The 16,735-nt window shown below is 35.7% G+C and overlaps 1 protein-coding gene across 2 annotated transcripts in view; it reads right to left on the reverse strand.

Moving 5' to 3' along the window:
- LOC117117110 (kinesin-related protein 1-like) overlaps positions 1-16,735 on the reverse strand; it is a 53,677-nt gene that overhangs the window by 14,808 nt on the left and 22,134 nt on the right. The window contains exon 7 of one of the 2 annotated variants that reach the window (XM_033261308.1): positions 8,582-8,689. The exons of the other annotated variant lie outside the window; for it this stretch is intronic. Within the exon in view, the coding sequence (XP_033117199.1) occupies positions 8,582-8,689 (108 nt within the window). The remainder of the gene's footprint in view (positions 1-8,581; positions 8,690-16,735) is intronic. 2 annotated transcript variants of the gene reach the window in all.

Below are 16,735 nucleotides of genomic sequence, written 5' to 3' on the forward strand. Positions count from 1 at the left end.
ATTCCAGGCCAAGCTAAATGTTTGTTGAAGCGTGCATGTATGAATCTCGTGCCAATTTTTAGATATCGTGCTAACAAGAAATGGGAAAAAAAAAAGATCTCTGACAATAACAAGAGGTGATCCGCTAGCGGAGCGGATCACCAAAAAGAAAGATGATGATCCTGGCAATTACAAGAGGTGATTCGCTTAATACAAAACAATGCTTCTAAGCGCTTTACAAAAACAGAGAAAAAAGGAGGGATACCAAAGAAATATCCTAACAGTAACCAAAAAAGAATAGACGCAGAGGAACCATTTTCACCGCTCCGTTCTCCAGCACTTTGAAGCTCCCATAATAGAGAGCTCGCCGGAACAGAGCTCACAGGAGCTCGAGTGAAAATGGCATCTGACTATCCTATCCTACCACAAAAGAAATGTAAAGTGAATTTGGTTTAAACAAGAGGGGCAAAGTAAACTGTAAAAAGATGATGACATTTTGACATTTTTTTAAAATGTCAACTGACGCCGTCTCTGTAATTGCTTGTGGAAGATCATTCCAGAGATGAGCAGAAGAAAGGATGAAAGATCTATTGCCATAGAAAACAGTAGCCGGTTTTGTGAAGTAAAGTTTCTTTTGTGTAGAGGATCTTAATGTTAAGGACGATATGGCGTGATGAGCTCCTCAATGTGGGATGGTGATGTTGAATTGAGGCTCTTGTATGTGGTGAACAGTCACCAACAACGCTCTATGCAATTCAACTTAATCATATATAATCATATCCATTTTCAACACAGTGCTCTGTTACCCACTTCGACTCTGCTATTATCTAAAGTCAAATGCAGTCTCATATACATTTATATAGGGTGGATGTATGCAACTTAGGCTTCCAATTTGGCTTAAGCAATGGCCTTCATTTTGATTGGTCATACCTAAAGGATCGCATCCCCCCCCCCCCGTCGGACAGGCCTGGACCCCCTGTCATCGGACCTAAAATTTGAAAAAATACTAATTTAGGCCTATCTATTCAAACAACGGTAATTTGATTGCCAGTCCCCAAATATTGTGGTTTTAAAGCACATTTTGGACCATGAAACCTCTCCCCATGAACCTTACCAGGGATTTTTTATTCCGGACCGTCGACCGAGGTTTCGTCGGCCCCTTGGTTCGGACCCTCTCGTCTATGCCTGCTGAAAATTTGAAGGCAGGGAACACATGGGACTTCAAAGGCATCGTGCAAACGTTCTTCACATGCTGCGGCAGCTCTGATTATGGTTCATTTGCATAGCACTGCGTGCGCATAGCTTTTTCAAGTGATCTCTTTCTCAATAATACCTCCATGGTTGAACTATAGGTGTGGTTGAACGATCTACTGTATAAGGATAACCTAGCCAGGCCCGTCCTACTCGTGAAGTCTAAAGACAAGAGACCATAGTTTAGACAGCCAGTAATTTAAGTTTATAGAGTGTTATTATCTAAATTAAACAAGCGGGAAATGATGAACTATCCTCCAGAATTTACCTATTGGCTATGTTGTACGACCGCTAACCCATTGTATTTGTTTACAACCACCATTTTGTGTATGCAAAACACAAGTTTTGCGGCCATCAGTATTTGTTGTGTGTGTGTTAATTAGGCCTAGTGAGTGTCGTTGGTACGAGAGTTCGCGCTAATGCCACAGTACTGTATATCAATAAGGGTATAGAAATTACATTGGCTGGTCTGCCAATTTGGCACCACTAGGCCTAACTGTACCTCTAAACGTTTGCTTTCTTCCTTGTTAATATTAGCAGCTTTTTCACTATAAAAATATTACATTTCAAGGTTTGATTTATTTCCAGATTGTTATTTGCGTGATATAAATGAAATAACTGTACTGTACTTGTCCGCATTTCGTACTGCATGCATAGCAAGTTTCATACGTAAGGCTCCAGCAGAGTAGAGAGCCGTTGGAGAAGTAAACAATAAATCGAGTGACAGCTGGAGAAGTTAATGATTGTTGTGACCACAACATAGGGAAGTCCACTCTGTAAATGTTTAGCATAATATTGTAGAGAGAATTTCGAGTTTATCATTATCATCATGCTAGATCAAAATCACGTTTTATGCAAGCACCGACCGAAAAAATGTATAATACACGATCCTGTGATGTTCTTGAGGTAAAAAAACCCAACACTACCTATAAGGAGAAAAGTTTCAGTCGCCATGGTTATGGAACAATCTTACAGATGATGTAAGAACTGCACCAAATGTCAGAGCATTCAAAAAGCTTTTGTAAACTAAAATTAACAAGTGTTACTGGTGTTTGTTCTTTGTAAATTGTGTGTTTTACAGTATCTGTATTCTTTTCCTTTTATCCTTTTTTATATTGTTATAATGGCATCACGGCCTTGTTGAAAGACACCGGTTGGGTGATACAAGCTTCCGTGTGTAAATAAAGATTTTATTATTATTATTATAACCTGACCATTTCACTCTTCTTGTAAAGAGCCTTTGGACAGATTCAATTGGCATAATAATAGACTTAAAATAATTTAGGAAAAACAGTTTCATCATTGCAGCGGACACACCTCTTAATGAATCCTACAGTTTATTACATTTGCTAGTAGTTTGAGCAATGCGTTTATTCCATTTTAGATTAGATGCCATATAGACTCCTAAATACATTGCCATTCATCATATATTGAAAAATAGTTTGTTCTTTGAATCCAGTAACTGTCATTACCTTACATTTACTGTGGTTTAGTGACATATAATTAGTATTACCCCATAGCCATTAGATCCTCCAGGAGTCTTAATGAGTCATCTTGTTTTAATAATGCAATAAGGGACCGAATCATCTGCATAAAGTGCAATATTTGATTTAACAACAGAAGGAAGCTCACATGTATAAAAATTAAAAAGAATGGGCCCCTGTGGGACCCCCGATAAAACATCTTTCCATGTGGAAAGTAAACCTTGGTATCACACAGCTTCACTTCGATTAGTCAGAAATGATTGTAACCAGTTGTCTCAGTAGGTTACCAGTAACCTACTGAGACAACTGGTTACAGTTGTCTCAGTAGGTTACCAGTAAAACCATATTTCTGCAATTTTTGAATAAGTAAAGAATGACAAACCCTGTCAAATGCTTTTGACCAGTCCAAAAACAAGACGTCAATCCTATGGGCTTTTGCCCATTGCATTGGTGATAAACTGTGGCAAGCTGTGTTACACAAGTTTTTTTTGTTACAAAAACCATGCTGTGAAGAAGGCATAAGTCCTAATTTATCTGCCACAGTATCCATTATTTCGTGTTTTATTGTTAGGTCTTAATATGTTGCCAAATAATTAATGTGGTTTTAAGGAAACCAGGGCATTATTATGCTGCCATAAGTTTGCCAAAACAGTGGGTTTTGGTTTGTGTAAGTTGATATTAATGATTTAGATGGCATATTTCTTTTTATCTAGACTATTTGAAACAAACGAATGTACATTATTATGCAATCATCATATGTTGACAATCAAATGAAATGGATTTTATTATTCGTGTGTCTGGTTAATCTATCTCATACATACATAATTATAATGCAGGATTAATTAATTATATTACATACTTTATTCCAAAATACACATCAAGTTTCTTGATAAGTTACAGCTATAGTTAATTTAAATTTCTTCCAAGCAATACAATATGTTTTCATTTACTCTTTATTTCAACAATTCGATTTTATGACAAACGATTTCCCTGTAAAGTATACCCCTAACCTGCGGCCAACGTTGCACTGTGATATCTAATTCACGCATTGATTACACTACTCGGCGTTCCATACAATAACCTTTATTTGGACATTTAATATCTCGCAACCGAGCTGGTGCGCGGCCGAACCGGACGTCATTCCTGGTAAACCTTAATATATATTATTAGAATCTTTATGATTGTAGGTGTAGATAGGATAACATTATTCTTATTATGATTTCGTATCAATACTGGCAGTCGGCAGTTCGATACACATTTTTAGTTGTTTATTACTGCTTATTCATTCTGCACCGATCATATTTTTTAGATCACGCTAAATAGCCTGAAATACTTGCTACTGTGGGCTGCATTGTCCACTTGGTAATAGGTCAGGTTATTTAGGTTAGCCTAGCTATAGTTTTCGGTTCTTTTGGAATGTGATCTATGTCTGGTGTGTGTAAATTGACAGGGATGGGAAGTTATTCCACCATAACCGCAACATTAGACTGATTTCATCGTGTTTCGATGCCACGAGGCGCCCCAGCGTTAGCCAATCATTGCAGCGCTCTGGCTCACTGCTCTCGCTTGGCTGTGTCCAGGTCACTGATCTCTACTATGATAGCTGAATTGCTCATTGGCTGGTTTTAGTGAGGCCACCGACGCCATGTTGGGAGGCCTAAGTGACGCATCATTTTAGACAAATTTCTTTTGGCATTTGTTTAAATTATTGTTAAAAATAACGATTCTTGCAAAACTTTTTAAAAATAAATTTGAATTTAAAGTAATGATTATTATCATCTATCTACTTGATGTGACTTTTTATGCAGTTTAAGAAAGTGCAAGCGAAGTATAACAGCGCGACTTTGCTTGCGCCTTTGAAAACTGCGTAAACAGTTGCGTCTAGTGGTTAGATGGTTTGAAAAAAATTCCTATGTTAAATTTAAATTATTATTGGAAAGTATTGCGAGAATCGTCATTTAACTATAATTTAAACAAATGCCAAAAATAAACTTTTCTAAATTGGTACGTCACTTAGCAGGCCCGTAGCAGCTTCAGCCAAGGGGGGGGGGTTCAGGGGCCAAAGGGCGAAGCCCTTGTGAGGGCCAGGGGACCTTTAAAAGCATGTATATGGCATATGTATTTAAATACTTGCAGGCTGGGTCTTCCTCTTAATAATGATACATTAACTTCTTTTTCTACACAGGATTTCAAGACCGTTGTCAACAACACAGTAAAAACATACAATGTAATTAAGTAAATTTGAACATTAATATTTATTATAACAACAAAGAGAATTTTTATTTCCTAGAAATCAATCACAATACATAAGCAGCCTATCATTATACTGACTGTATAACTACTGTAAATATAACTTGGATACGGTGTTCATGCAATCAATTAACTGTACCAACACAGTTTCCTTATGAAATTTCATAAATATATAACACCACCATTCAAGGACTTGAAAGCAGAAGTAACTGCACTAAAACAGTCATTGCATCTTAAGATATAACCAAAATAACTTATAATTAAAGTTATATACAGTGAAGTTATATAGAGTGAAAATAAACAATAATGTAAAGTTGTCTGTTAAAATGAAAAATATTGCAAGAAATAAATTTAATAATAATGTTGTTATATGTATATATATATATTACACCACCATTTATACAAAAATTTGAAAGCAGGAGTAACTAGACTGAAACAGACATGGTGATTTTAGTCCATACTTCAGCGGCTGACATTGTAGCATTAATCAGCAAACCGATGTCATTAATCAGAGCTGCATCTGCGTTAACAGGAGCTGGTATTTCGTTTGGTTCTTCCTCAACTGGCCTCTCATCGTCAAATAGTTCACTAAACAATAAGAAAAGAATAAAATATACTTCACATTAAGATTATCAAACTTTTTTGCTGGTATTATTACTAATGAATCACGAGTCTACATACCAAGCAACCTGAGCATCTTATATTAGATGGATATGTGCGCTATATAAGACTACCCTATTATTATTATTTATTATTATTACTAATAACTAGAAACAAACTAACACAGAAAAATCCAAATAATTAATTAATAATAAAACGTATTTAGGATGGTTAGGCCGAAAAACAAAACTATGTTTAAACTGGCAATATACTACTAAACAGTGTACTATAACAACAAGGTTTTTGGTTAATTAATTGGGTAACAATAATAAGGCAATTCATTGAGGGTTTATATTACATAACATAGCCTAGTAGGCAAAACAATAACCAAGATACACGGCTGTGATAAGAAAAACAGTTGCTACAAATAAATTTTTATGATGATCCTCTAGCCTATTACCACCTAGGCCTTAACAAGACGAAGTAGTATGCTAGGCGAATATTTACCATGTACACATTCGCGTCACTGTTTATGGATCATTCAACAATGCTACCATTCGAAGGACAAGAGATGAAGAGGAGAGAGGGAAACCTAATTAGTAAGATTGGAGGACTGCCTAGCCTAGGCCTAGCCCCGCAGTACCTGTCAAACCTACCTCAAATTGAGACTGCTTCGTCGTTGGCGTCTTCGAGAAGAAATCTGTAATCCTCTCCCGACGCTTCATTTTTTTGGAAAACAAATTTCAGACAAGCCTTTTATTTTTAAAGGTGTTTTGTCTTTTCCTGCGTGTGGTGTAATTAACGTCCGCGTGTGTCAGGAAGTTCCAACAAGCGCGAAAACTCCCCTCTCATTGTGATCGGGAAACTTTATTCCCAAAACAATACAATGCCGCGTGATTGGTTAACAGCGGTTTGACAACAAAACCCTCATAAATATTCACGCTTCGTACTGCCTCGGAAACACGATCTCTGCTGGTGGTTGATTACTGGGGAGACCCAACAGTTATTTTTAGCTTGGTTGCTGACTGCGTTAACCACGATAATTCGCCCATGTTCTATTCTCAAGCAGCTACTGTTTTCAGGCTGGTTGGCTTGTCTTGTTCTCAAAACCCAAGACCAAATTGGGATATACAAATTTTTCTTGGGCATTTAAGTTGTACTTCTATGGAGCTGCTTTTTCCCTCCTTGGATTATTTTTGTTCTCACTGTTGGTTGGAACATTTATGTTACTAAACACTATGCAGTACTTACCAATTACAATGCAGTAGAATATTGTGCAATTTATACCGCCACCTATTGACAACATTGAATATCACGTGACGTTTATTAGATGGTTGTAAAAGCAAGTCTATTAAAACTTTCATTAGTTACGCAACCTCCGAAGACCGAAGACCCAGAAACGAAAACCCTTATTTTTTCTCTTTCATTTTGATGATAATACGCCAGGCTCTCACAAAATCAAAATTACGAAAAATTTTTGGCCGTCTGTTTTCAAGGGTCTTCGTTTTGTAGACACCAGGTGTCTACAAAACAAGACCGAAGACCAGAAAAACATTTTTTTTTCTCTCAATCTTTTTTAATCACTTCATGCTATGTATATATAGCACTCGTCTTTTTAACACATTATTGCCTGAATCCGAGTCAATTTAATGATTTACTCTTTCCAGTTCCAATGCGGCAACCAATGTTGTATGTCCATGGCTGGTGGCAAAGCGCGTCTTGGTGCTGTTACCCTCTAAACAAAAGTAAGGCTTGGCCTAGCGTAATATTTATTGATTCTAAATTATTTAAGTGTTAACAATTAATCCACATACAGTAGTTGTACTAGGACAGATCATACCAAAAACACCCTGTACACAACTACTAATCTGCTTGCGCACAGGTTTCCCTGCAGCGTGGACTGGTGTGGATCAGATTACGCAACCTGAATTCAGGCACAAACGACGTCACAACGCAAGGACATACAAATCCATAAATTACTTAATGAAGCCGACATTTTTCAGATTCCAAATTTGGCACATCTTTTTATTAGTTAATGATGATCCTAAAACGTCATATTCCAGCTATATTTCACACATCCTCTAAACCTGAGTGAATTCTATTTAACTCGGGTTTTTAGATGAGATGTATTCGTCATGGACAAAATTTGAAGCAGTAGCTGCACTACAGGGGAAATCTCCCTCAATTTTTCCCACCCCAATCATATTAATCACTTTAGTGAAGTTAATGCAGGGTATACGCTTTAATCCGGTAGTGAGTTTATCACGATCAATACCAGCAATGTGTTAATTTTAAATTATATCTTAATTTAAATTGTATCTGTGGTCTGCTATGGAAAAACATATTTCCCCCTAAAATTTTACCTTGTTAGGTAAAAAAGTTCTGTTAGGGTAGAGTATTCGTGTCATTAGGATGTTAGTGGAATAGCGCCACCATCCCATGATGCAAAGTTTGGTTAGGATAGGGGTATTCGGGTCGCAGTTGAATAATGTCCCTGCCACATGATGCATAGTTTGGTTGGGTTTCTTTGATTTTGTGAGAACAAAACATGTTCCAATAAATTTCCTCTTGGATGACATAAAATGTGACCGGTTCTGGCAAAACCAGCCGTGTGCAGGAAAAATTGAGTTTTTAGTAGTTTTAGATACAAGTACACATATCTATGAAGTCTTCTTTAAAACCGTGTTTATTCGATGGAAATTGGAGTAGTGAATGAATATAGGATAACAGTCATGTAGGTTCTAAAAAAACAGCTTCCAAAAATTCCAAAATCAATGGTTTATTATTAAGATTTGTGTTTTAAAAATAATTTTAATTCTGTATACTTTTCAGTTCGATTTTGTGAATGATAATTTGCAGAAATGTTCTTCAATATATCTTCTTTTATAAAATGCAAAAACATGAAAATGTTCAAAATTCTGATTCTCAAACTTTTTGGGTGCTTGTGGGAAATTAGAAATTGCGACAAACGGAGGGTTTTGCCAGAGCTTGGTCACAAATATATATATATCGTATACCTTGGCTTTCATGTGGAAGGAAGTAAGTTGATGGAAGGTTGTTTGTGCTACTGGTTACCCCTAATTTAGACTTGGCTCTTTCAATGATTCCACAGTACTGGACTTCATCTAGTTACAAAGAAATATATATTGCAATTGTTATACAATTAGGCAACACTTTTTTTTTATACCTTGTTCCACAAGTCAGAGGGCGAAAAAATTTTTTTTTTTTTTTCTTATTTATAGTTTTGCCAAAAACATCCAGATGGAGGAGAAAATGAAATTATAATTTTATTGGCAAATGTAAATGTGTCACTCGTTGCAAAAATCAATTTTGAGTTTTTATACATGGTTAAAGAGTAAAATAAGAGCTGTAAAATGGTAAAAAAAATAATTCAAATCCGATATTCCCTTAAGAAGTTACAAGTGTAATAAGCATACAGCTGTTTAAAGAATGATATATGAGAAATCCTGTAAGTGTTGTTTTAATTACATGGAAAATGGGGGAAATAATAGCATAGAATGATGTATAGATAAATAAAGGTTATCTTATTTTTGGAAATTTCAAGGCAGTGGCGGCATAATAAAAATAAAGAAAAACTTTTATATATTTTTCTGGAATTCCATTTTTTCGAGGTGGCAGGTGCCAAAAACATAATTTCATTTTTATTCAAAATCATTGTTATTGGCAGGCGGCAGGTTTCGCTAAAGAAGGTATAAAAAGTGTCACCTTAATTCTGAAAAAAAAAATGTAGGTGGATATTAGGCCAGTGATGGCATTTAAAGCACAATAAAGTAGAATTGAATTATACTATTTCATTTGAATGTGATAAAACATTGTTCTTTTTTTTATGTTACCAATGGACATATAGCTTTGGCCTTGTGGTTGTCTTCCAGTCCCAAAAGTTACATTTTGCTTCAAATACCTAGTTTGGAGCAGTAGTTTCCGTAAAATATATTCCACTTATAGCCACAATCCTGGAAAAACTTCATTTTTTTTTTAAAAACCTGATTTTTATATAGACCATTTTATCGGATTTATTTTGAAACAGCGCTGCCAACTTCTCGCAACTCGCTCAGGGACTTCCAGAGCTGGCTAGAAGTTACGAGCACCGAGCAGAGGATAGTGCGCTACCCTTGCCATAATAGCAGCAGTAAACAACAGATACGATCTTGCTACAATAATTACTGTAATTACTATACATGTAAACATTGAAATAGACTTAGACTTGCTTGTAATATATACATTTCGTGTTTTATTTCTTTTGTTTTAAAATGTTTGTGCTCGTTAGCAATTTAGTTTTATCGTTGATTTATCCATGATAGTAACTACGTACCGTGAAATGCTAGGCCTCTGAAAGTCCCCCAGTGGTAGTTGCCAGGTTATTGGAAATGTTCATTTCAAATTTCACAAAAATTTAACTGAATTTAGACATTAAACATGAAAAAATGCAAAATAAGACTTAAATTTTAATTTTTTTGTGTTCCACACAAAAAATAAACGTGGATACATTTTTTGTTTGATTTTGCAATAGGTGTATCAAAATATAGCAGGGTGCCGAAAACATTAGCCTAGCAACACAGGCTAGACCTTGCCTTACCTACACAACTTTGTTTTTACTTAAAAATAGAAAAAAAAAAAACTTGCATCACCATATTGGTGTTTTTCACACGGCCGTTTTTGCAAGAAGATACAAATAAAAAATCAAATTGAAATACATACTCTACAAAAAAAAGTAAAAATCTAAAATGATGAAGACTAAAGAGCAATGTCATGACAATGTTAAACAAAGTTTTTTGTTAATTATTTAAAATATTTAATCATGTCAGTTATTTATTAGTTTTTTTCTTTTTTACTTAGGTTATCACACATAAAATACAACTAAATTGATATTTTCCATTACTAGTGTTGACACTTGTATTTCAAACTTGTTAAAAATGATTCTGACCGAGATGTGGACAAATACAAAGTTATCTCAGGCCAACTCTATCAACAGCAGTGTGCGAGATGCAAGGTACAAAAACTAATTGCCGTTTTGCTGTTTTGTCCAAGGAGCGTCCTTTATTATGTGGCGTTCCACAGGGTTCAGTGCTTGGACCTCGGCTATTTTCCATCTATTTGACACCTATTGCCGAAATAATTTTAAAACATGGATTATGTCATCATTTTTATGCTGACGGTGTACAGATTTTCCATAGGCTTGATATGGGCAATGCCTTGCTGTTTGGTTTGCCAAAGAAGCAGTTCCGATCTCTCCAAAAGATTCAAAATTGGGCATCTTGCTTGGTGAAGTGTGCCAAAAGATTTGAACATGTGACACCAATGTTGAAAGATTCGCATTGGCTCCCTGTGGAATCACGCATAAAATTTAAGACCTTCCTTCTAGTTTAACGCTGCCTGAATGGCTCTGCTCCAAAATATATCTCCACCTTGCTTAACATCAAAGAGAGTAGGCAAGTACTAAGATCCAGCCAATAAGTGCTCCTGGACATCCCAAGGAGCAAACATAGCTGGGGAGATCAGGCTTTCAGCACTGCTGGACCAAGGCTCTGGAATAAACTTCCTCTAAAAATTAGACAATCACCTTCTCTTGACAGTTTTAAGTCGCAACTCAAGATGCACCTTTTTAAAAAAATCTTTTTTGGAACGGCACCATGAGCAACGACTGTTGGAATTGATTGAATGATTGATTGCAAGAAGGTCATAAAGCAAAGTTTTGTCAAGACTGAAAACCTGGGTAAGAAGATAATGCCGATAATGGACCTAACAAATTAGAGAAAAATAAACATAATGGCAGGAATAAAAACAAATATTTGTCAAAAGTCACTGGTAAATGTGGCGAATGTCTAAAAAACATTTGTATTGTTTGCATTTTTATCTGTGAGGTCGAACAAACTTCGAACACAGAGTCAGTTTGAGCGCATCGCGTCAGTTTGAGTGCATCACATCAGTTTGAGCGCACAGCATCTTCAAAATGAATCCAGTTTGTATTTTTGAGGTTAAAAAACCTTGTTTATTTTTGCGCAAATATGTGAAATCATACATTGTCTTCAGTCACAGTAGTTTACTGGTGAGTTTGTGATCGTAATTGATATAAATAAGTTTCATAAAAAATTAAGATTTTATGACATTTGAAGATTTTGATTAAGAATGCTGTGAAGATTTTATGACATTTGAAGATTTTGATTAAGAATGCTGTAGCTAAGGAAGGTGATGCCGAAATCTGTTGTTGTTTTAAGGAAATGTGGCATTAATTAAACCTAGCTCTGACTTCCTTTCCTCATATTAACATGAACTTATGGTTGTGATGATACGTTTTGATGTAAAATAGGCATCTTATACTGTATGTACTTTATGTTACAATGTTTAGAATTATTTACAGATTGTGTAATTCATTGAAATGTTAATGCATAAATATTATGTTATTTATGCCTAGAAATTCACGATTGAATTTGAGTTCTTGAGACTCCCGCTATGCAGGAGTTGTGAGCATGAGTCACGCTCGGTGACCATTTAACTTATAAATAATTCTTGATCAGTTTTACAGCACTGCCTATCACATTTGAGTATGTTAAAGCGTTGAATATCTCAGCCTCACTCTGAAATTGATATACAGTCGAGTTCGCCAAAGTCGAAAATTCGCGTCAGTCGAATTTTTGAAAAAGTCCCAATTCTTTCCTATGTATAACTGTGTAAATTGTTTGTTTAATTCGAATTGTTATAACTCGAATTTCGGCTATATCGACGGAATTTTCCGGTCCGGATAGGCCAATTTTAAAGTAATTTCAACCACACAAGTCGAAGTTCCAAATTTTGTAGCGCACGTGGGAAAATACACAGCCGTGGGAAAATACAAAGTTCAATCCTTGTTGTACGGCAACAAGTTAGCCAAGTCAAAACTAACATCTCAGCCCTTGGGAATTGATGGGGAGACACTAATTTTGAGTGCGGGATGGAGAATGAAGTGGGCATAAATGGCAAATGAGGTGATTTTAAACTAATTTCGTGTAATATCTTGCTCAGTCAATTTCCATGGATAAATCACAAGCTTCTTCCGTGCGAGGACAACTGACAAGAAACAGAGCAAGAATAGTACTGTATTTCGAAATTTAAATAGCAAGGGAAAATGATTATTAAAGGCGATGTAATAAATAATTTGGAATAAACAATGATGATGACGAGCTACAGAAAAAGGCCTTGAACCAAGAACGAAATCAACTATGAATAAATAATTTAGTCTGATCCAATTATTTATTTAAAACCCTAATGTGATTCTGGTTCTAAAATCCATTTCAATTCTTTTTTACATCCATTGGAGTGGGATGAAAACTACTTTGAGGAGATAAAAATGACAAATTACGGGAAAACCAGTTCGAGTGTCAATGGATGATTATATACATCATTATATATCCGGGGGGGGGGGGGGGGGGGGGTTTGTTCTTTTTTTTTTTGGGGTCACTTGTCAGTTTTTTTTTTATTTAAAAAATGCCTCGCCTAAATCGTTATTTAAACCGTTTTTTTTTTTATTTAAGGAAAGACTCACCTAAATTGTTATTTAAACCAGGCTAAAAACATTGTTTCCCAAATTTATTAGCTGTTGATTTTATTGCTCACACCCCCCATCATTCCACAGCCCAGAAGAGAAGCACATGTTTCGTTGCTTCGCTGAAATGATAAGACTCTACCATTAAAATGTAGGGTAATATAATATAATTAATTTCAAAAACAAAGTTTTTCTAATTAATCAAACTGTACTACTAAAAACGCTTGAAGGACACTTATATGCTGCTGAATTTCCATTATATTTTCAAATTGCACGTGAAATTTCCCACTGTAGTTGTTATATAATTGTTGGTATACACGGCCTTATTAGTGGACTTGAAACGTCCTGTTCAATGCAGCAGAGAATAATAATAATATGTCGGTCTTAGATGTACAATGTTTGCATTAATGTGATGAAATGTTTTTATAACTACAGTAATAGAGAAATCATTATATTTCCCCCCTCTTCAGTTTATATGCACCAAACCAGGGGTGGTCCACAGATCCCTTAAAAAAGAGGGGTAGAAAAGTACATAAAAAAGCACAGTACTCTAAACCAGTTTATTTTCGATTTAAATTCCATGTACATTCCTCTCCGTGTCTATGGCCAACACCACCCCCAGTTCAGCGCTGCACATCACATCCCCCAGAATATTCTCTGGATCCACCCTGTGCACAAGGCTGGGAGAAGCATGGCGGCTATATCTCCATGTTCATGATACATGTCCCAACTAGCTGCAATACGTGGACTGGATAGCTTATAACTGAATCTAATTAAGTTAAACAGCATACAGTATCATAGATCGTCATCGAATGGAAGAGGATGAAAAACATTCCTGTCAAATTTGAAAGGGTGAAAATAAATATAACACAAAGAAAGTAGATAAAACTGTACTTTATTTCTGTATAAACATATAGGCGAACAATCCATCGCCTGCATTTGACATCTTATGACCTACTTCTGTCCTTGCTCCGCAATACATTCGTTTGGCGGCGTACAAAGACCTTTTGGCTGGCAGCCAGTTTTGTCCAAGTTACTTACGACGAACATGAGTGAATTATGTTATGCAACTGTTTTAGAAACCAGTTTATAATTCCCATAGTAAAAAAAACAAATGTGCAAGAATTATTTCGTAGAGGTAACTACTGTAGGCCTATGTACTGATTAGCGGAATTCACGAGGCAGTAAAAAGGGTATACGAAGCTCAATAAAATTATCACCATCTCTTATGGGGAGTCATTGTTATTATCACAGACCGTCTGTGTTATTATCAACGTAACTAGACTTAAGCCTAATCAGTATGCGGCTAGCTGGGTGCGCGCTAGCGGAGTACGGTATGAACAATTGTTTCATCTGTCTATAGAAAAATGGAACATTCCAAGAAATAATCCCAACGTGTTGCCGACGACCGGTGATTACAGAACTAATCACTGCGCGTGGTCCACAGGTATATGCGTTGACATATTTTGAGAGGCTCCCTTAATTGGTTCTACTATTTTAAATGATTTCCCTGATAATGAAATTAGGGATGATACTGTATTGATATTATTGAAAAATATGGTGTGCGAAAGAGCCTAGTGGCAATTGCGGTGCTAAACTTGAAAATTCAGATATACTGGCCAATCTGGACAGTAAATTAATGCACTTAAAATAATCAGGAAAAGTCAGAACTGAAAGGCAGAGTATGATTGCTTATTTCCTGATGTTCCAGGAGAAAAAACTAATGTTTTCCATGGCATGATGATCTTTGAAAATGTATCTCCTATACTAACCCACTGAAGGAAGAACTAATGCAGAAAGAAGAACTACATGTTAAAACATGGCATTATTACACATAGTACCAGTGAATGGTCATTGCCATGCCTATTGGTACCCAAAGCAGACAAGAAATGGTTCCGATTTTGTATGGATTACCGAAAAGTTAACCAGGTCACCAAAACCGACTCATATCCTTTACCAAGAATAGAAGACTGTATTGACAAAGTTGGTAGTTCCACTTATGTTAGCACCCTGGATCTCATAAAAGGATACTGGCAGATTGCCCTGACTGACCGTGCAAAGGAAGTGTGTGCATTTACGACGTATGCCATTTAGCATGAAAAACGCTCTGCCACGATTTCAAAGAGCTGTCAATGAAATCATCCAAGTTGTTGATGGATGTGACGCCTACAGCTTATTGATGACATCATTATTTATACAGATAACTGGCAAGACCACTTGTGCACGATGCGCAACCTTTTTGAGAGACCGAGTGCACGAAATATAACTGTCAACCTTGTTAAGTGTGAATTTGGCCATGGGACAGTCACCTACCTTGGTCATGTAGTTGAAAGCCGAACTATAAAACCTGATAATGCTAAAATTGAAGCGATAAATAGTTTCATGGTTCACAAGAACAAGAAACAACTAACACGGTTCCTGGGAATGGACGGTTATTATCGCAAATTCTGTGAAAATTTCTCAGCCATCGCAGCACCACTGACCAATTCACTAATGAAGAGAGCAAAGTTTGACTGGACAAAGGATTGTGATCTTGCATTTGAACAAATCAAAGCATTACTTATGTATGGACCAATACTGAATGTTTTGAAAAACAGTTTAAAATTTTTGTTGCCAGTGACTTGGAAGCAGGAGCTGTATTAATGTAACGTGGGAAAGATGAACTTGATCACCCCATTTGCTATTATTCGATGAAATTTAACCAACATCAGAAAAACTATTCAACCATAGAAAAGGTGTGCCTAGCTTAAGTACTTACTTACTAGAGCTTACTAAATCTGTATAATTTTTGATAATTAATGTTGTAGTAAACACAAATATTTGAGTACAAACTTTATTTTGCCTGGATGGGGTGTGTTACATCCTTGGCCATTTTAACTTAATTTCTTTATATTAATATTATGTATTATAGATTCACTACTTTTACTTAACTTTTTCATCGGAAGTGAATTTCCCTTATTTTAATTTGTTTTACCATTAACGTATTACCAAGAAATAGTTACCTTTGTACAGCATTGAACCAAGTAATTTCCTGAAGCTGTGGTCAAATTTTAATGACCACCATGGTAACTGCTAAGTTGTAAATCTTTGTCAATCTATGGAATTATAATGTGGTTTCTAATCATGTGAACTGAATAATTTCAGTTGGTCGAGCAATTATATTTATGACTTAATTAATTATGTGTCTGTGACACTTTATTACAGCCCATAAGTGGCTGATTGTTTAATTAAACTGTTGCTATGTGGTCCTGATTGGACAGGAATACGAATATGCAAAGTTAAACACCCTTTTTCTAAGAGTTTCTACCCAAGTAGTTTTAGTTGTAATTTCGGATTTCCAGTGAAGACAACTCAATATATTTATTTCTACTATTTTGTCTGACTTCAGTTTTCCCTGCACTTTGACATGCATTTACTATTATCTGCTTTAGCTTTGACCACCACCAATTACTAAATTTGTTTCATGTATTTCTTTAATTAAGGTTTCATTGTAAATATATTTATTATTTTTAAATATCACAAAAGTCTTGATTTCTTTCTGTTTGATCATTTTAAGCCGGTATCTAACATGCTTTAAATCATCATCATCATCATTTATTTAAGTCAGTTTTCTTCCCTCTTCCAAGGGGTT

Source organism: Anneissia japonica, unplaced genomic scaffold (genome assembly GCF_011630105.1).
Source record: "Anneissia japonica isolate Jap-2015-1 unplaced genomic scaffold, ASM1163010v1 scaffold407_len587689_cov185, whole genome shotgun sequence".
In the NCBI taxonomy this organism is placed as follows: Eukaryota; Metazoa; Echinodermata; class Crinoidea; order Comatulida; family Comatulidae; genus Anneissia; species Anneissia japonica.